The sequence below is a fragment of the Crocuta crocuta genome, unplaced genomic scaffold (genome assembly GCF_008692635.1).
Source record: "Crocuta crocuta isolate KB4526 unplaced genomic scaffold, BGI_CrCroc_1.0 scaffold655, whole genome shotgun sequence".
In the NCBI taxonomy this organism is placed as follows: domain Eukaryota; kingdom Metazoa; phylum Chordata; class Mammalia; order Carnivora; family Hyaenidae; genus Crocuta; species Crocuta crocuta.
This window is the reverse complement of record NW_027528348.1, coordinates 1,166,878-1,188,215: the sequence shown is the minus strand read 5'-3', so window position 1 is coordinate 1,188,215 and position 21,338 is coordinate 1,166,878. Positions and strand designations below refer to the sequence as shown.

Below are 21,338 nucleotides of genomic sequence, written 5' to 3'. Positions count from 1 at the left end.
GTGAAGGCAGATGTGAGGAGGTGCCTTCTCTCTTCCCCTTCCTGCTGCTGGTGGTGAGGCTGAAGCGACCATCATAGACCACGGGAGCTGCGTGTTGAGCATGAGGGAACACAAGCCAGGTTCCCGGCCTGTGGAGAAGCCACTCCGGCCCTGCTTATGCTCTACCGCTGTAGGAAACAGAGAGGGACTCTTCTCTCAGTCAGCCACTGCCACTGTTCTGGCCTCCCAGCAGGCCACCTCTGCCTCGCAACCAACTCTAAACAAAGTCAGCTTGGGACAGAGGGTTAAGGGCTGTGGTGGGGGTGGCAGTGGAGGTGCTGGCTGAGGCATTGCCACTTTTTATAAGGGTACACAAGTGGGCTGGGTCAGAGCCACATGGGCTGATGGCCTTCGGGGGCTTGTGGTTCTGAGGCCTGGGGAAGAGGACACCCACAGCGTGGGCAGGCAGAGGTCTGCCCTGATGGAGGCCTTTGCTTCCCACATTCTTCTCTAAGGGGCTGATGGGCTCCCCCATTAGCATCAAGGCCACCCCCCTGCTGCTGGGGCCCTGGGCCAGCCCCTACCTGCTTTGCTCCTGGGGGCTGCTCTTTGGGAGACTGGTGTCCTCCCAGGCTCTAGGCGCATCTTCTCCAGGTGTTGCTCCAGCACCACGGTGCGTAGCCGCTCCTCCTGCAGCTTCTTCTCAGATTCTAAGAGCTTGCTGTTGCTTTCCTCCACCCTGGTGATTAGACAGGAGGGGCTGCCATCCATCCACCAGGGCAGACAGGGGCAGCCCCCACCCCACCTGCTCTGGCTCTCAGAGAGGCAGGCACATTGTGCCCTGGGGGTGCCGTGACTTGTTCTTTATTTTTACCGCAGGAACACAGGAACGTGCATTTTAAAACCATACAGTTCTCTCCAAGGCTCAAAATGAAAAGCTCGCCAGCCTCTCGCACTCCTGCCCACTCCCATCTCCGGCTCTCCAGAAGCAATCATTTAGAACACTTTTAGCTGTTTCTCTGAATATTTACTGCCATTTTTCTACAGATGCCCACACTGCTATTTTTAAGATTTAAATATAATCTTTCAACTTCCTATCACGCAACAGGAGAATTTAGTTTTATTTTGGTCTTCCCCTTACCAAACAGAATCACCCCTCCTCTTCCCAATGTAGTTACATTACCATTCCTCAGCTGAATTAATACTAGGTGGTGTATGAGTTTTCCATTTCTGCTGTAACAAATTACCACAATCTTAGCACACTTATTATCTCATAGTTCTGTAAGTCAGAGGCCCAGCAGGCTCTGTTGGCTTCCCTGCTCCAGATTCTGGTGTTGCCTGACCTGGGTTCTTACCTAGAGGATCTGGGGGGAAATCCACTCCCAGGTTTATTCAGTTATTGAAAGAATCCAGTTCCAACTGAAGGACTGAGGTCCCTGTTTCCCACTGGCTGTGGGATGGGTGATTTTCATCTTTCAGAGGCCACTTGGCCCTCTCCATCTTCAAAGCCAACCAGACACCCTTAGGATGCTTTGACTCTCTCTGACTTCTTCCATGGCAGCGCTCTCACTGACCCCATCTGGAGAAATTTCTCTGCTTTTAAGGGCTCAAGTGATTAGATTGGGCCCACCTGGTAATCCAGGATAATCTTCCTATTTTAGGGCCCATAACTGTAATTGCATCTGCAAAGTCCCTTTTGCCACATATAAAATAGTCACAGGCACAAAAGCAGAGATAAAGAGTACATGGGACACAATCCTGCCTACCACAGGTTACATTAGGGCAATTATTTAGACATGTAGCATGGTAATGATCACATTTTCTTATTTAATTTTTGCTTTTCTTGGAGTTAGTGATTGCTTTATGTTTATTATTATTTATTGTTGCTATTCATTATTATTTTCTATATGCCCATCATGAGTTCATGGGAACTGAAGACAATGCAATTCAGCCATTTCACATGAAGGATTTGATTAATTGCACTGGGGCTGGGCCCAAGGTCTTTACTGAGGCCAGGAATGGCATTCCAGACTTTTGTGATATGAAAGGCTCAGCTAGAAGTCCTGGACTCCCTGAAATTTAACCGAAGCAAATGGTTGCATACACACATGCAAGTCAGAGTGGAGGCCTGGAAGTTTACAGTGTTGGAGGAAGTGGCAAGAGTCAAGAAGGAGCAGAATGGTGACAGTTATGAACAGTATACAACTACTAACACAAAATTGTACATGAACACAGTTATATAGCTACTAACATGACTTGTTTAAGCATGTTCCTTGAAACTTAATTTGCAAAGGCAAAAAAAAAAATAACCTACAGGTCCATCAACAGGGGAAATACAGCATAAGTGGTAAACATTCATAGCATGGAATGTGATGGAATATGACAGGCTGTGCTGTTGCCACACAGTGGGTGCCAGCCTTATGTCCACACATAGCTGTTTAAATGGAAATTAGTGAAGATGAAATAAAAAATTCACTTCTTCAGTCACACCAGCCATATTTCAAGTGATCAGAGCCACATGTAGCTGGTAGCCACTGCATTGGACAGCAGAGCTTTAGAACACCTCCATCATCATAGAAAGTTCTACCAGACAGCACTGCTTCGGCAACAAGAAAGGAGGTAGAGCTACATGTACAAACATGGATCTCCAGGTTGTAGGATTGGTGAACAAAAAAACAAGTATCACAAGAATGTACATAATACGATACTATTTATGTAACTAAAGGAAAAATAAGTCATAGTGGATTAATGCAATAAAAATACTCCTTAGCCATAAAAAGGATGTGTGCTGACATGAAGATGATTCCTGAGATATATTACTGAGTGAAATAAGTAGCAGAAGATTATGCATAATATATGACCTAATTAAAAAATTTATAACAGATTAAAAATTTAAAAACAAATAGATACTGGTGCTAATGAAATTCAGCCAATGAGCTGAAGGCAGGGGTCTGCAGTAGTCACCGACTGTCATCTGTGGGTGAGGGGCTTTCATTTTCCTGTCGTGTGTTTCACTAATAATGTTCGCATGTGTTTAGGTTTGTACTCTATTTGTGATATGGGAAATAAGAAACTAACAGCCAACACCATAAAAATACTAAAGAGCTTTATGAAGTCTGACAGCATTTAGGAACAATTGAACTTTGGGTTTCTCCTCCCAAAGTGTGCCATCCTTGAGGAATCTTGATAAATGTTACTACCACCCATAGAGGTGCTTGGTCTAAAAACCGGAGCATCCTTCTTGCCTTATCTCTCTTCTTTGCTGCTTTCAGCTTCCAATTCATGATCAGGCCCCACAGCTTTTCTTCTAAACACACACCCAAGCCCGGCTCCTCCTCACTCCTCCACCTGTGGCCTGGTCTGGGGCTGCTCCTCCAACCGGCCTCTATAGATTTTACTTACTACGTGAGACTTCTCACTGGTGCTCTGGGTATTCTCTTTTGACCAGTCTGTATCTCACCAATTTGTCCTTCTTTAATCATTAACTGGGCTAATTCAGCCAGATCCTTGTTTGACACGGCTTTCTAATAGCTCCCTAACATCACAGACGTCAACCTCATGACATGCCAGAGTTTTTGTTAATTTGCCTTTTTACTTTGTAAGTGATTTTCATATATTTCAAGAGTCTGACCAAATTGACCCAATGGCGGCATAAAGTGAACAATGTTAAGTAAGGCAAGTCATTAGTGAATGGTTTCCTGTTAAAAATTTCCCTTTCGTGAGGACTGTAAGTGTGGGGATGCTCAGATAAGAGGGTCCCCATGCTCAGGAATTGGTTTAATATAAATGATACAAGACCTTTACGAAGACAAATGTATATAATATTATATATTGCACACATAATACTACATACATAATTCATAAAGAGCTCTTTACAGATATAAAGAAAAAATATAAACAACTCTCTTTAAAAATGTGCAATAGTATGAATATACATTTAACAGAAAAGAACATGTAAAAGGCTAGAAACATGTGAAAAATATGCTCATCCCCACTTTTGCTTATAGCAAAGTAGATAAAAACAACCATGAGATAATAGTGTTAGCCTGGCAAAAATGTTATACACTGATAAAACTTTGTAGAGGTGAGGCTATGGGGAAATGGTGGATAATTCACATCATTAGTGGGAATGTAAATGAATTCATTTTGAAAGGGCAATCTGCCATTATTTGTGAACATTTAAATGTACACATTCTTTGATCTAGTGATTCCACATTTAGAAACCTAACATGATATACTCTTAACAAAAATGTAAAGATGCATTTAGTGTGAGTCCATCTTTTAATAAACATGTATGTGCATATATGTGCACATATGTATACAGACAAACACATATAGTTCTGTATACATTGTTGTATGTGCCAAGAAAACATTTTAGAAGTTCTGACAGTTCTTTTCTATGAGGAATGAGGAGTGGTAGGTTGGAAAAGGAAGCTTTTTACAATAAGTAAGTATATGTTTATAATAGAAAAAACAATAAAACTTCCAATCACATAAAGCAAGGATTTTAAAAAATGTTTATTTATTTATTTTGAGAGAGATACAGCATGAGCAGGGGAGGGGCAGAGAGAGAGAGAGAATTCCAAGCAGACTCTGCGCTCTGCATGGAGCCTGACTTGGGGTGGGATCATGACCTGAGCCAAGATCAAGAGTCCGATGCTTAACTGTCTGAGCTACCCAAGTGTCCCATAAAGCAGGGATTTGGATGCCAATGTTGAGTGTAGAAGCTGTAAACTTGGGCTCCTATTAGGCAGCAAGCTGCAAGGAAGCTCTCTGTATTATTCTGGAAGCCTCAAAAGAATGCTTTGTTTGCAGTAAGAGACTGAGACAAAATCCATCCATAAGCTGGGAAAGTGGTAAGAAAGCTTGTAGTCTACCAGGCCTTAAATGTGTTGGTGGGGAAGCACCGATCATGCGAAAATTGAAACACAAGGCCAGCACTTCAGGTGCTCAGGAAATCCTAAGCCAATAAGAGATCAATCAGAGACCACCAAAACCCTAAAGCTCCATAGAAACAAAAGCAGAACCATTCTGTAGGAGCACTTTCATAACCCAAGAACTCCCACAACAAGAAGAAAACAACAGCACTGAAGACAAGCTCACAGAAACAATACAAAAATACAAAACCCATAGAGAAATAATTCACCATGAGGGGTAGTCAACAGACATTACTTAGGATCCTAAGAAGAAATGAAGATGATAGAGCACCTCTGAAAGGATGAAATAGGTTTAATATTATTACAAGGAGAAAAGCAAGAAATCTTAATGAAAGAACAAATGCTATAAGAAAGAGAACAGGAGAGGTGCATGGGTGGGTCAGTGGGTTGAGCGCTCAACTTCCGATTTCAGCTTGGGTCATGATCTTGTGGTTCGTGAGTTTGAGCCCCATGCCAGGCTTTGTGCTGACAGTGTGGAGCCTACTTGGGATTCTCTCTCTCCCTCGCTCTCTGCCCCTCCCCTGCTCACTCTCTCTCAAAATAAATAAATAAACATTAAAAAAGAAAGAGAACAGGGGGTTTTACACAAAAAAGAATGGCTAAAAATGAAGATTATAATTATTAAAATAGGTTCCACGGCAGATGAAGTATAGCTGAAGAGATTTAATGAGCTGGAACACAGATTTGAAGAAACTATGCAGTTATCAGCCCAAAACTTTGAGGAGGTTTAAGAGTTGCAGAGGAAAGAAGAAGGTCTAACATAGGCTGACTAGTCATTTTATTTTTTTAAAGTTTATTTATTTTGAGAGAGAGAGAGAGAGAGAGCGAGAGAGCGAGTGAGCAAGTGAGCATATGCAAGCAGGGGAGGGGCAGTGAGAGAAGGAGAAAGAATCTCAAATCCCAGGTAGGCTCCATGATCAGCAGGGAGCCTGACACGGGGCTCAATCAGGGGCTGAACCCTGAGATCAGACCTGAGCCGAAATCAAGAGTCAGATGCTCAACCCACTGAGCCACCCAGGCACCCTAATGAGGCATTTTAGGTGAAAGAGACAGAAACAATGGGAGAGGCAACATACAGAGTGATGTCCTTGGCAATGTATAGATTGAAGTCCTCAGAAAGAAAAAGTACACCAGTTCCTAAGTAGGAAAAATAAAGCGAAATAAAATACCTAGACACATCACAGTGAGGCTTCAAAATACCAAAGACAAAGAGAATATCTGAAAAGACATCTAGAGAGAAAGGACATAACTAGGAACAACAATCAAACTGATAGCAGATTTCTTTTTGGCAACAATGGATAGTCAAAGACAATGGGCTTTCATGGTCTCCCAGTGATAAGAGAAAGTATCTAGCTACCAAGAATTCAATGCCTAGCGAAATTCTCGGTCAAGAGAAAGGCAGAATATAGATTTCAAAGTGAATAAAGATTTCAAAGTAAATAAAGACACACGGAGTTTACCATCCACATGGTCTTATTGAACTAAAGGATACACTTTGGTAAGAAGGAAACTGAACCCAGAGGGGGAGACTGAGATGCAAGAAGCAACCGTGAAAGAAGACATTTTTAAATATGTTGGCCAAAGTAAAGGAATACGGACTGATTTTTTAAAAGGTGAATTTGGAGGGGCGCCTGGGTGGCTTAGTCAGTTGAGCGTCTGACTTTCGCTTAGGTCATGATCTCGCGGTTCGTGGGTTCGAGCCCTGTGTCGGGCTCTGTGCCAACTGCCAGCTCAGATCCTGGAGCCTATTTCGGAGTCTGTATATCCCTCTCTCTGACCCTCCCCTGCTCATGCTGTCTCTCTCTCTCTCCTAGAAATAAATAAAAAATATTAAAAAAATAAATAAATAAAAGGTGAATTTGGAGGGTTAGTTCCAGAGGATTTTAAAAAAAGAATGTGCAATAATAGGCAAATATTAGAGTCCAATAACATAAAAGACACAAAAAGGGGAATCAGAATTAAATGTTCTAAACTTATCAAGGTGCCTGGCTGGCTCAGGTGGGAGAGCACGCGGCTCTTGATTTCAGGGTTGTGAATTTGAGCCCCATGTTGGGGGTAGAGATTACTAAAACAAAGCAAAAGTTTAAATGTCTCCTATTGCTCAAAGGGATGATAAAGAAATCTACTGACTTCAGACTTGCTGAATTCTATGTTAAAAGAATAGAGATAGAATATATAACTTCCAAACTTGTATAGAAGAGAGGGAAATAAAACCTGATCTATCCAATATAAAGGAGAACAGAGCAAAGAAAAATCATGGCAAATAGAAACTATTAAGATGATAAAAATATTTCCAAATATTATAAAAATGAAAATGGATTAAAATTGCCTCCTCAAACACAAATTCTCAGATTGAATTTAAAAACAAAGCCAGCTATATGCTTTTCAAAAGGAGACAAATTCAGTGACTTCTGTCATGGCAGACTAAGCCAACTAGCCCCTCCTGCTGTAAACAGCTAGAAAAATGGATAAAATATATGAAAAATACTGTTTTCAGACACTGGACAGCTGGTCAGGAGACACAGAACACTGGACACAGGATGTGAGAGGAGGGAAGCTGATGACCGGCTCTATTTTCGTCTTCAATCTACCTGCACCAGGTGAAGGGGTAAGGGGACCCCAAGCAGAGCACAGTGGTCTCACAGGGATGGGGATAGAAGACTGGGAAACTGCAGGGGGACTGAGGCACCTAGAAGTGAGAGAGCGAGTGTGAAAATGGGAAATTCTGCCTCCCTGCCCCCCAACCTCACAAGATCAGAACAGATTCTTCAGATAAGGAAAGGAGTGGAACTGGGGATCTCAGAGAAAGGCAGGTCCTGTACTTTGGTGTGAGAAATCCAAATACTTTTGGGGGTGTCTGAATGCAGAGGGAGCTTGGGCCCTCTTTCCTTGTTAGAGCTCAGGGAGACAGCAATGCCCCATAGCAGAAGCAGCCACGTGTCTTGGCTAATGGCCCTGAGAGGGCCACAGAGAGCTCCCTCACACCTTAAAATGACATAGAGCAGCAGAGTGAACCCAAAAAGGTCAAGGGTATCAGCTGAGAGAAAAACACATACTCATGACTCTGAAAGTGAGCACCTCCTTAAATTTTGTGCTCTGCGTACCTTGCTTGCCTTGCCCTAGTTCCAGCTCTGCATGGAGAGAGGCCCTGGTAGATGAAATACCACATGGAGAGAGAGGCCAGTAAAGGAGCCCTGAGGTGCCTCCGCTGACCTTCCAGCTGAACGGGGTCATACAAGTGATCCTGCCTGGCGTTGTATGGAACAGAATTACCTACATAACCCACAAGGCCACGAGAAAGAATAAACCATTGTGTGTGAAGCCATGAACTTTGGAATGGCTTGTTATATAGCAATACATAACTAAGTCACTTTTGTTCACAAAATCCCCAAAACTCAGGTGAAACTTGAGGGAAGTGGGAGAGAAAGCCTAAATTGAGTATGTTTCTTCCCTTTGCTAGACTAGAGGCTTGTGCTATCCATCACATTTCAATTACAGAGATAAAAATTAATGTGACTTTTCCCTTATCCCTGAGTATATCTGAATTTGTATCTTCTGTATGGACTACATGAAAAGAAAACAATTCTAATAGTTCTTCACTCCTCACTGCTTTGGGAATGGTCATTCATCGACCACTTCCCAGCACCTCATTTTTCTCTGTGGCAAACTGCCCCTCCTCTATTCTGTGAGCACCTGGAGGTTCTTCTAGTCGAGGTGCCTGGCCTTTGTTTAGGGATGGACATGGGAACAACCCAGGCCAGCTAGACCTTCTCTCCCACAACCTGCTGGCATAAGAACTGGAAGCCACTGGGCCTGTGTTGTTCCAGTGCCCCAGGAGGGACCACCCAAGGGTTCCTATGATCAAGATTCCCTGACCTCCTTAGGCTCCTCTCCTGCCTGTCTTTTTTTTTTTAAATTTTTAATGTTTATTTATTTTTGGGAGACAGAGAAGCAGAGTAAGCAGAGGAGGGGCAGAGAGAGAGGGAGACACAGAATCTGAAGCAGGCTCCAGGCTCTGAGCTGTCAGCACAGAGCCCAATGTAGGGCTTGAACCCACAAAGCACAGGAAGTCAGACCTGGGCTGAAGTCAGACGCTTAACCAACTGAGCCACCCAGATGCCCCATCTCCTGCCCTGTCCTTTAAAATCTGCCAGCACTTTCCAAAACTCTGCCTTTCCCTTAACGTACCAGAAGTGGTTTCTACTGTCTGTCACCAAAGAGCCCTGGTTGCCTGCCCTGTTAGGGCAAGGACTCAGTGGTTCCTTTATATTTTTCAGCATGGAGGTCACATGGTTGGGCCATGTGTTGGCCTGAGTACCTGCAATTCTTGCCAAAAGAGTCACTTGAGCAAGGAGCACTGATTTATCTGAATGGAAGTCTGTCAACAACCCCTTGGAGGAAACTACACCTGCTGGTCCATCTATGAGTGGCTCTCTCGCTCTTTGTAATTCAGACGTCAGTCTAGCCTCTGTCTTCCCACTAAAGTCCCCAGTGGCGCCAAGTGCAGTGCCATATTCATCAGAGATTTCAACTATTTGTGGATTCATCTGACTGACTTAACTAGTGCAGAGAGCCTCTCCCATGAGACTCCCACCACATGTCCACATGCATATAGCAGTCCCATTGGATACACATAGGACAGGGCAAACCACAAGAATGACAATAGGGCGCCAAGGCCCTGGGGCACTTAGTTGAGCACACAAGTGATGACTGGGAATGCCCTAGAACAACACTGTAGGAGCCAAACTCTCCAGGAAGGTGGGCCCAGTCACAGATGAGGCCTGGCCCCTGTCCAAGAAAGATGCCCTTTTGCCAGGCTGTCCATACCCCATACCCACGTGGGCCCATGGGAGTATGTCCCTGGGTGCCATGTGTTACCGTTTCTGTAGGACCGTGACAAACTCGGTGAGCCGGTCGCGTTCCACCTCAGCAGCCTGCCAGAGGGCCTTGAGCTCTGTCACTTGTGCCTGCCAGCCCTTTTGTTCTTGGGAGTCCGAGAACCTGGGGACCAGGGTGGGTGCAGAGGGCAAAAGTCATCGGAGGGGCTATCTGAAGACACACACTTACCTGTGATGGTGGGAGGGACTGTAAGAACATTCAGGGAACCTCAGAGACAGGTAGAGACAAGGAAGCCAACCCTGACCTTCCTGGCGCTGCTGGTCTTCCTCCTCTGGCTTCTTCTCAGCCCACTGTTATTGTACCTGCTGAAATCTCTACTTCACTTAGCTGGCTGCACAGCCAGACCCCACTAGGGCTAGGGCTGCATCAGTACCTCTGTCCATCCAGTCCCTGGAGGGGCCTGGAATTAGGCTGGCTGCTAAGGAATTTGGCCTTTGAGGGCCTGGGGTGCCCTGGGCACCTGCGTGGACAGGGGCCTGGCCACCATGCCCATTGCCGGGTGGGCCCAGTCTCTGTCTCGCTCTCAGCCTCTCCCAGCCCTCCCGCACCTCCTGCCTTAGCCTCAAGCCCAGCCCACTTTGTGACTTGATCAGTTTTCTTCAATGCTCATCTAGCCTGTCATTGCTCCCCTCCTTGCCGCTAGGCCTGCCTACCAGCCCCTTACCTGCTGGCTGGAGCCCAGACAGAAGGTGCACTCTGCCCCTCGTCCACCCCCCAAAGCCCACTTGTGAGTCCCAAGCTGCTCTCTGCTTTTCCCTCATCTTTCCCCCTGAGACACTGGTGACCCTGGGTTTGCTCTTCTAGCATCGCAGGACACATGGAGAGCTGGGCTGAGCCCAGAGGCTAACTTGTTCTGTGGTCTTGGGTTGGCCCTCTCTGGACCTGGGTCTGTCCTCTGAACGCTGAGGGGCTTGGCTGCAACGGGCCCTGAGGACTGCAGATTCCTCCATGCTCTGACTCCTAAATATACTTGAAGGCTTTGCTGCTCAAACTACATAGTTGCTGAACCAAGTGCCTGTGGATCCAGATCTGCCGAGTCAAGACCTGCGTGTAACCTGGCAGGTGCCCGGCTGGTCTGTGACACAGTGGTTCAGGAAGTTCNGGGGGGGGGGGGGGCGGGGGGGGGGAATAATGGGAGCTGCAGGAGAAAGGGGCCTGACCCCCTCACCCTTGCCCTTCTCCCAGATATGCCATCACAGTTACCACGCCAGCCCCGATAGACACCCTCCCTGTCACTGTCAGAAGAGGTCTGTGTGCTCCACGAGGGTAGGGCCTGCATGTGGTCGAGTTCAGTAGCTATTTGGGTAGCGTGCAAGCAATAAGTTTGAGAGGCAGAGGTCTGGACAGCTGAGGAGTATACCTGTTCCTGCTTCCCTGTGGAGTGCAAAGGTTACGGCCACACAGGCCTAGAAGGCTCATATCTCGTCCCTCTTCCTGTTCCCACTACTGTGACCAAAACCTCAGAGAGGCAGAGCCCGTCCATTCTCCCTGTGGCACCAGGAGGCCTCCCACATTTGGAAGTGTGGCACGTGCCCTTGTTGCTCAGAGCAGCCCACTCTCCCCCAAGTGCCCTTATGACCCCAGGCTGATGGGTGGGGCAGTTGCAGGGTTAGCCTTGGCCCATGGTCCCTGTGCTGCCACACATCAGGCCACAAGTGTCTCAGGAAACAGCATGTTGGAGAGGATCGATGCCCGGAGCCATAGCACAAGTCAGATGTGGACTAGGGCTGCTCAGAGGCCTGGGCTGGGACCTGAGCCGAACTGCCATGGTGGCAGGGAAGGGGGCTGATGGCAGGGGCAGGGCTCCAGTGGACAGTGGGCAGGGCTCAAGACAGGGCTCGGAGGCAGGACAAAGCTACCATTTGTCTGCAAGCTGGCAGGGAGAACAAAAGACCATTTAAACCCAAGGCTTGATTCTAACAACAAAGAGCGGGCCAGAGAGCTAGGGGATATCAGTGACATAAAGTGGTAACCCATAAGACATGAAATTCTCCCCCTGGAGACCGAGTCTCAGTGGGGAAGAGAAGGCAAGGATAGGTACTGGGCTCCAGGCCCTGGAAGAGTCCTTGTGTTAACTCTGCGGTAGCAGGAAGGGACACCGGACTGCAAGCCAGAGGCCAAGGCTCCAGGTCTGAAGCCACTTGCTCTATCACCTTGGAGAAGGCACTGAGCCTCCCTGACCCTCCATGTCCTTACGTAAATTTGGAAGAGTCCTTCAACTTGGCTTGGCCTCGGTTTCCCCTCCTGTTCATGGGATGGCAGAACTGGCTGAGCGATCAAGGGTGGGAAGGATTGTGGGGGTTCCACGATCCTGGGTTCATACCTGGTTGAGGGCCCATGAGGACTGGGCAGAGAAGGCCATGTGAGAGCAGATTCCACCAGCGTGTGGCCCAGGCTGGTCACGGAGCTGTGTGAAGGCAAAAGGGGCTCATCACCATGGGAAGTCCGGCTGGGCCCCACCAGGGAGGAGAGCAGGGCCCGGCTGGGATCTGGGGAGCTGGAGGAAGTGGGCAGTGCTGGTCTTCACAGCAAGCCTGGTGGGGCAGTCCTGTGGACATGCTGCCCTTCTTCCCAGAGCTCTTGTTTGCTCAAAAAGAGACAGAACCAGGAGACATCAGAACCTTGAGCAATCCAACGCAGGTCTGTTTGAGAATCCTAGAATCAGGTGCGTTTCAAGGCCAGCTCGGAGAGGATATTACAGGAAGCTGCAACCAGACACTCTTGTGGGAATAATTCCTGGGCCTAATGTCTCCTCCGTGCAGACGCAGGGCTAATGGAATAGGAGAGGCCCGCACATTGGAAGGACAACGAATGGCACAGTCATCTGAAAATTGCACCCGTGGCTTCCCAGCAGAGGAAGCCTTTTCTCTGAATAAATAATATTCACTTATAAATCCCTCTATCCCACTTTTTTCTTACCGAGAAGATCCAAGCCTGCCAACGTGATCGCCTGCTGAGGCAGGGGCCTGGGTCTGGCCCGGGTCCTCCAGGAACTTAGTGTAGGTGGGGTTGACCTCAGGCCCACTGGACCCCTCGCCCACTCCTTTATTCCGAAGATACTGCAGGGAACAGACATGAGTTCGACTCTCAGCACTTTGGCTCAGAAGCTTGGAGAAGGCAGGAGGGGGCCTTGGCTTGAGTTCGGGCCTTTTAGGGGATATGAAAGAGGTTTCTTTTCAGGAGTGAAAAGCGAAGCTGTTTGGTGAAGGCACTTCTTGCATGATAATGACATCTAATAATGCCTCTCTTCAGAAAGGGAGCTACATGGAGTGAGGTGGTGACTGGGCCAGGAAGCTGTTCTACATTCAGGTCCCAAAGGGAAGTGCGTGGCCTTTGATTCAGGCCAGATCGGAGGCTGACGTCTTTGAGTGGGCCCACCTCTCTGGGCAGCCCCACCCACACAAGGTGAATGCCAGGTGTGACTTGAGGCTGGCTGCCTTTGTCAGCTGGAGACACTTGGACTTCCCAGACACCTGGAGTCACAGAGGGTGTGGCAGGGCCACAGCGAGGACCAGAAGTCTTGGAGGGAGGCTGGGCTTCCCAGGCCCCCTTCCCTCCTGCCACCTCCTAAATCGGGTTAGGTGGTGAGGCCAGATGGAAGGAGGAGCACTGGAGGAACCCTAGCAGGAGGTCAGGCCATCAGGGATGGACAGTTGATGTGAGTCCCAGACAACCTAGCATGTCCTCCAGCCCTACCCATCCTGAGACATAGGCACCAGCTTCTCTCGTGGCCCCCAATTAGGCTGACGACCTTTGGGGTAAGAATTGGTTCTCTGTTGTGTGCCTGGAGCCAGGACAGTGGTGAAGTGAAAGTTATGGAATGTTCCCGTGTGCTCCTTGAGATTACACTTCCCAATGGGAAGCAAGGTGAGGACTGAAAGGCAATGCCCCCACTCATGGCCACACATACTCCGTCCCTAGGCCTTTGTCAACCCTGGGCTCCCTTTCTTCAGCCTCGTGGCTACAACATTTTCTACCATAGCCACTTCTGAGGTCCCAGGCCACCCTGGCTTCTGGGGACAGATGGCTGCGAGACAAACCACCAACCCCAGGTAACACCGCACTGAGGCTGGGGCTGAGGGCCTCCTGGGCTCCCACACTTTTGACTGGACCTGGATCCCTGGGAACAAAGGGCAAGGCTGCTCTGTGACATGCCTTTGGCTGTCCCAGTCAACCTGGCTGTGAGGTCTCTCTGTCACTGGGAGACTTGTCTGCCTGTCATGAAATCCTTTCCCCCCAGAGGCCACCAGTTCCCCTCCCCTCTGAGCACCAGCACCACTACCATAGGAAGGAGCCACAGAGAGTCCATGTTTCCACGGTGCCTGACCCCAGCAGCCCCGGGTGTGCCAACAAGGCACCCGCCAAGGAGCCCCCTTGTTAGACAAGCATTAAGCACTTATGAGCAGCCTGGGGGCTCAGTCTTGTGCCAGGCAAGGGGGTACCATGGTGTGCACCCCCTCAGTAGGAGTCTAGGGGGGAAACAGGAAGATGATCACAGAAGGTGACAAAAGTTTGGCTTGGGGGTGCCAGAGTAGTTAGGAGAGTGCCCAGGAAGGGCATGTAACACAGAATTCAGGCCTTGGGGCTCCCTGGAGAAGCTCGTGACTAGGTAAGGCCTGAGGCTGGGGACCATCGACCAGGAAGTGGCAGTGGGGGAGGAAAGGGAAGGCACATGTTTCAGGCATGTGCACAAGCCTGGCATGGGGACAAAGCAGGGCCACATAAGGAGCTAAATGGTGGCCTCATGGCCAGATGTAGGGGAAAGGGAGGGGTGAAAAGAAGATGCAGAAGGGGTGGTAGCAATAGCTCCTCACAAGTTGGACAGAGTGTGGCTTCCTTTCTGCCCTCCTGCTACCTAGAATGGGAATGTAAAGGCTGGCACCGTAGCCACCATCTGGAGTCATGAGGGTGAGGGCCACAGGTGGGGAGGGAGATGGGGAGTTGGAAGGAGACTGGACCTTTGAGGATTGAGTGAGGCCAAGGGGGATGGCGGAGCCCCAGACAGGTTTTAGGCAGAGAAGGGGGACGGTCAGAGAAAAGAGAGGAAGGGCATGTGAGATTGGGAGGGAAGCCAGGGAAGCAGAGGGCCGAAGTGGGGCTGGGTAGGGCAGGGTGCAATCTGAATAAGGCCGGTGGGAAGAGGAAGTTGCTGAGATTTCTCTGGATGGTGGATGGACTTGCCAGGGCTTGGAATTGGACGTCGGACCGAATCAGGCCAGTGCACCGCTCACCTGCACACCAAGTTGGCCGATCTCTGCCTCCAGCTGCCGCACCTTGGCCTCCCTCTCGGCCACCATGGCCCGCAGCTGGGCGATGAGGCTGCTGGTCCGCTGAGCCTCACTGTTGACCTGCTGGTCCTGGCGGAGCCGGGACACCCGTGTCTTTTCTTCCTGCTGACTCAGGCTGCCCAGGATCTCCTGTAGCTGCTTCAGCTGGTCCTGGGGGGCCGAGCAGGAGGCAAGATGACAGACAGTGTTAGCTGTGACCCTTGGGCAAGGCAGGATGGGGAAGACCGCCTCCCCTCACCCATTCCCTGCTCCTGCAGGAACCTGATAGTGGGACACTCCCTGTTCCCTTGGGAAGCTGAGAAGGCACCTTCCTTGCCTGCCTCAGGGGGGCTCAACCAGGCAGGTGGGAGCCATGGACAACTTCTTTCTCTGAAATTGAGCCAAGGACATCCAAGGGGCTCTCAGGACAATAGAAAGCAGCTCAGATGGTGGCTCCTCAGCCAGTGTGGGAGATATTTGGGTAAAAAAAGACCCTATCTCCTCGCTGGGAGATGGCCTTGAAGGCAGTACCTGCAGCCCTCACCAAGGATCCCTCGGCACCTGACCAGGGCACTGGCTCCTGCAGATGCTCCCAGGAGACTACTGGGGTGGGGGCTTTACCCGCAGGCCATTAGAAAGGACAGGGCAGTGATTTGGAACGGGTTGTCCCCAACTCACAGTGGAGGAAACTGAGGCCCAGAGAGCCCAAGGGCACCCTGCCCTGGCAGGGCGGGGGCTTGTCTGTAGCTTTCCTCATGCCATCTGTAGTAACATGTGGTGGCACACGGGGACCTCAGGGGACATCCAGCCCTACATCTGTTATTTAAAAACTAGGAGCTGAGGCTCAGAGAGGAGGTGCAATTGACCCAGGGTCACACAATGAGGTGTCTGCAGATGCGGGCCTAGAGCTCAGGTCTCCTGTGCTCCACCTACCACCCTGCCTGGTGAAGTTATTATGGATGAGGGTGGGGCCCAAGCAGCACCTGTGTCCCCATGCACCCCGGTCAAGCCAGGCACGACTGCCTCAAGGGCCTGGAGTACAGCTTGGGAGTCAGGGGCTAAAACCCCAGAGCACTTCAGGTCCAAGAGAGAAAAGACCAGGTTAAAGTCAGGAAAGCAGTGCAGCCTTGCTAATCAAGGAAGGCTTTATGGTCAGATAATCCTGGTTTGAACTCAGTTGTATGGTCTTGGACGACTTTGCTAATTGGAATCTTAGTTTGCCCATGTGTGAGATGGGATTATAATGTATGACCCTAGGGGTTGTCTTGGAGATTAACCATTATGAACCAAAGGTACCCCAGGTGCCCAGAAGGGGAGGGGCTCTTTGCTGTCACATGGACAAGAGTGTACTGGACCCCTGTTCAGTTGTCCCTTCCATTCCTTGATGAGAAAATAACCAGGGTGTAATCCCTTCTTCCTCCTTATCCAGGTCTTCCTTCCTTGGGCTCCACAGCTTCGGTGGCTGGTGGCTGGTGCTGGCTCAGACATGTCACAGCCTGCACCAACAGGATGCAATACAACGTGTCCACACGCTCAGGTAGCCTCTGAGCTGCTCCTGTCCCAGGGGCATCACTTTGGGGCAGGGGCCCATGGAGAGATGATAGGCTTCTGGGTTACGCGGGTGGCATTTTGGGGCAAGTGAGGGCTCACTCTGGCTAGGGCTGGGTCACGGGCTTCTGGGCAGGGTGGGGGCCATGTTTAAGGGATTTGGCCTGGCTCTGGTGGGGCCTGAGAGGCTGGGCCATACCATGAGGGCGTCGATGAGCTCGTCATCATGCCTGCCCTTCTCCACCAGTGTTCCCATCTGATTCCTCAAGGTCTTCACTTCACTTGACAGCACCTTGTTCCTGGACTTCACGCCCTCAAACTTTCTTTTCAGTTCTTCAAGCTCTCTCTGGAGGCCATCCCGCTCGCCCACAAGTTTCTGTAATAAGGAAGTACAGTCATGGGCAGTGGGGCTGAATGGGATCTCGGCCACATCTGGTCCCTGCTCACAGGTGAAGCCCAGAGCCGGTACCCTGACTCCCAGCCCTCGCCTCTCGGGGGTGTCAGGTGGGCCCACAGCCTCCTGCCCTTGCCCGGGAGCATGACAGATGTCACTAAAGAGGACAGCACTCCTCCATCAGCCCGAGAGTACAGGCATCCAGGCAGCTGCCTTGCCCTGCCAGGGTCAGACAGGAGAGGAGATGCACTTGGCAGTTCTGGGTGTATCTTCCAGAGAGCGCGGTTGTCCCCACCTCTCAATCCCTGCTTGAGCTGAGGAAAGAGAAAGACCATGCTTTAGTGAACAGCACCAAGTCCAGGGTTCAAACTGAAGTGGCTTGCCCCCCCAGGAGCTGGAATGAGAGTAGGCTGCACCGCTCCATGTGTGTCCCCATCAGCACGGACTGTGCCCTGCTCATGTCAGCTACAAACTGGCCATTCTGGTGCTGCACATGCCTTTGGAGTCTCCCCTCCCCAACCTGTCCCTCCCCTCCCTTCTCCTTCTTTCTCAAATACTTCCTGTGGGCTTACTATGTACTTAACATTATTGTAGGTGCTGGGGATACAGCAGAGAAGAAAACAGTTTTTGTCCCCAAGGGGCTAACATCCTAGCTGGAGAGACAGATGTCAAATGATGACAAGTGCTTATTGAAAAGTGGAGAGGGGAATGAGGTGGGAGTTGGGGGAGATAATGGCATGTTCCAGGAAGGCTTCTCTGAAGAGGTGACATCAGAGCAGAGACTAAAGGAGGTGAGGGTAGGAGCAAAGGCCCCGGGGTAGAACATGTGTGGCTAGAGCACAGCGAGCCAGGGGGCAGAGTCCAGATTAGATAAACCATCAGGAGCCAAAATTGAGACACTGAGGAGGGTTTGTGACAATGGGTGACATAAGCTGCTTTGGTCTTGAGGGTTAATTATCACTGGAAAAGTGTTTTCAGATCCCCGTGGACGTGATTTGTAGAAATGACAGATAGTAGAAGATGGTGGATCTAGAAGGCCTCCGATCTTTGCAGGGAGGCAGCCACTGTCCCTCTGTTGCTCTGCTGCCTCACCTCTAGTGGGCATCTGGCAGGGGAAGTGCACACAGGGAATACTTTTCCTTCTACCGTATTGCAGCTCACGGTTCAATGACTACAACATACTCCGTTCTGTGTGAATGAGTAAGTCTGAGCCAGGTGCACCTGCAGCCCAACATTTTCAAGTCTCAGCCCCCGACTTCCCTTGGATCTTCTCCCTGTCTCCCCTACGCATCTAGGACACTCTCTGGAAGTCCTTCACAACCCTTCCGCTCCTCCCCCTCCCATCCCATCATCGAGCCTTGCAAAGTCGACCCTCAAATGTTGCAGGTGTCTGGCCTTGGGCTATAGTCCTATAGTCGTGTCCTTAGTCGTGTCTCAGGTGGATTATCGCCTCTTCCTCCCATGCCTCCTCCAACCTGGCTGCCTATACCTGACCATGTGACCTTTCCCAAATGCACAGCATTCCGCAACCCCCCAAAACTTAAAACCCTTCAGTGGTTTTCCACCTCCTTCAAGATAAAAGCCTAAACCCCTGGCCGGCACACAAGGTCCACAAGGACCTGGCCCTGCCTGCTTCTCAAGTCCCATGTTCCCTCCTCACATCTGATGGTCTAGGATGCTGGGGGTGCAGCCTATCCCAGAGTGGGCACTCACAAATGCAGTCCCCTGATTACGAGATAAGGCCTCACTGTTAAGAAGCCCCTCTCCAGGGCCGGTGAAGTGGGCCTGCCCAGCCTCCCAGCACCCTGGCCTGCTTCTCCCTCCACCGTCTGTGAGAAAGCCCTGCTTGCCACTTTCAAGCCAACCCTTGAGAGGCTGAGTCATCTCTCAGACCTAGGGGTGGGGATCTATCTGAAGCCCGGCCAGTCAAAGCATCCTGCACCATAATGGCAGTGACTGGCTCGGGGATGGGGAGATAGCCTAAGCTAGCCGGGTGGTATTTAATTCTGGGGCTTCATTGGAACTACTGGGAAGGAGAAGGCCTTTGTTTGTGGAGGCTGGGCTGGAAGACAGAAGCTGTGACCACCAGGCATCCCCACAGGAGAGATGAAGCCTGTCTGGAAAAAGTGGCTAAGACTAAGCCCCCAGATCCCTGGACCCCTCTGTGCCTCTAGACCACCTCTAGCCTGTTCACCTTTGTGGGCCAGAACATTTTTTGTCACACAAGACAACTTGGCTTCTGCCACTCCCAGCACAGCCAGTGGGAGGCAGTGTGCGGTGCCGATGCCAGCTTGCCCTCCTCCCTGCAGCTTGGAGCGCTCCTCCACCGAACCCCACCTGACCCTGTCACTGGGTCGTCACTCTGGGCTATGACATCTTCCTCTCCTTTTACAGTGACAATTTCAGCTCCAATATCTCCAGAACAGCCAGGGTGGGGCCACCTAAAGCTCATGACACAGGCTGAGGGTGAGGACTCCGTCAAGCAGTTCAAGCTGGACTTACAGGATGTGAGGAATAGGCACTAACTTGACCTTAAACCCTAGGTGTCCCCTGCCTATAAGAGGTGACTCAGAGCTCATGAGCACATGGGCCTCAGAGCCCTGCAGAGGTGGTCATGACCTCCTGGCCCCACACCCCCGACTAACCCCTTCCCTGGCCATGCGTTACCTCCCAGCCCTCCTGGTTTCCCCTTTCCAGGCTGCGAATCCTCAGCAGGTTTTTCTCCTGGGCAGACAGCTTCCTTGGGTCTGGATGGATAGACGGCTCATAACTGGACGCTCCTGCAGACTGGCTCCGGGTCTGTCCCAGCTGCTTCTCAAGCTCACGAACCTGATAGTGGTAAACTTGTCAGGGGCTGCCCCGAGGTGCAACAGGAAACCCCACTGGACCAATGGACACAGAAGCCCCATATGAAGGGTACAGAGGTGGGGGGAGGAATCAGGCAGCATCTTGAGCAAAATAGGGGAGGACACGAGGGGGTTTCGTTTGAGAAGGAGAAAAATCACCCCATCCCTTTAGGGGCTATTTGAGACCAAGAAGCAGCTGTGTGGCTCCAGGAACCTGGGAAGGAGAGGAGGGATGATCTCAGTACAAGAAAGAACTCTCTAACAGACAGGTCACCCAAGACTTGGGAGGCCGTGGGTTGCTGGCTATTTGCAGGAGGTGCTGCAGAGGGAGGACAGGGTTTAAGAGCTGAGAGACCAGGTCAAATCCTCACTCACTGTGTGACTTCGCGCAGCTTATGTAGCTTCTCTGAATGTCGGGTCTCTCATCTATGAAATGAGCCTAAGAGTACACCCTGTATAAAGTTATAAGGATTCAGTATCCTGAACTTGTCTGAGCCTGAGAATGCCAAGATGCTTCTTAGAATGACAAATCTCAGGGCCCACTCCGGATTGACAAGTCAGAACTCCAGGGGAAGGACCTGGGGACCTGAATTTTAAATGAGTGCTAGGGTGATTTTTGGGATTAGGTAACTCTGAGAAACCCCAAGCTGGCCCAGGTGGAGTCCTCAGCACATGGTCCAGCACTCACAGGCTCTTGGCCAGTGGCAGGTGGATATCACCCCACAGAATGACGGCTTTGTTGCACTGGGGTTGAAGTGAATAATCCTAGGGTCCTTCTAACTCTGGTTTCCACGTTGACACATAAATGATGGAACACAGGTGGGTAAACCTATGCGGGGGCAAAATTTGCTAGGATCCACAGCATAGTTTTGAAAGCACATATCAGTGCCCTCATGTGGCATTGTGTGGTAATTCCAGTTAAGCATTAGAGAACACAGTATGAAACTTTTAATCATTTATTTATACAGCTTAACAATGGTAACAGCAAACGTGCTGAGTGCTCATGATGGCCAGGCACTGTGCGGGGTGCTTTACAAATGTTATTTCATTTAATCCATAACACCCTGCGTTTTGCAGATGAGGAGACAGAGGCACAGAGCGACAAAGTGATTTATCCAAGGTCACTGAACCTATAGACCAGCAACTGAGGGCAGATCAAACTGGAGTCTTTTGAATCCCAAGGCCACACATTGGTCGTTAATTACAGTTTTTTTTGGAGATTTCCCCTACCTTTGTTTTGGCTTCAAGGATCCCACATGAGACCCTGAGGACAAAAGCCACCCAGGAACTGTGAACTTGAAAGTCATGGGCTTGGCAAATAGTGAAGTTACACACCTACTCATGTGTTTCTTGGTGTGAAGGCAAAAAAAAAAAAGCCACAGCTAACCTTTGTACATTGTCTCCTCCACGCCCGGCACTGTGTTGGTCACTTTACATACAGACTCATTCAGTCCTCCCAACAAGCCTG

General features: G+C 49.9%; 1 protein-coding gene across 2 annotated transcripts in view; it reads right to left on the bottom strand.

Moving 5' to 3' along the window:
* The window catches only part of CCDC13 (coiled-coil domain containing 13), a 46,488-nt gene that overhangs the window by 2,992 nt on the left and 22,158 nt on the right, over nt 1–21,338 (bottom strand). For both annotated transcript variants that reach the window (XM_077753713.1, XM_077753714.1), the window contains exons 8-14: nt 19,692–19,853; nt 16,830–17,006; nt 15,047–15,253; nt 12,735–12,874; nt 12,139–12,222; nt 9,795–9,917; nt 564–718 (exon numbers count right to left, since the gene is read on the bottom strand). In XM_077753713.1, the coding sequence (XP_077609839.1) occupies nt 564–718; nt 9,795–9,917; nt 12,139–12,222; nt 12,735–12,874; nt 15,047–15,253; nt 16,830–17,006; nt 19,692–19,853 (1,048 nt within the window). The remainder of the gene's footprint in view (nt 1–563; nt 719–9,794; nt 9,918–12,138; nt 12,223–12,734; nt 12,875–15,046; nt 15,254–16,829; nt 17,007–19,691; nt 19,854–21,338) is intronic.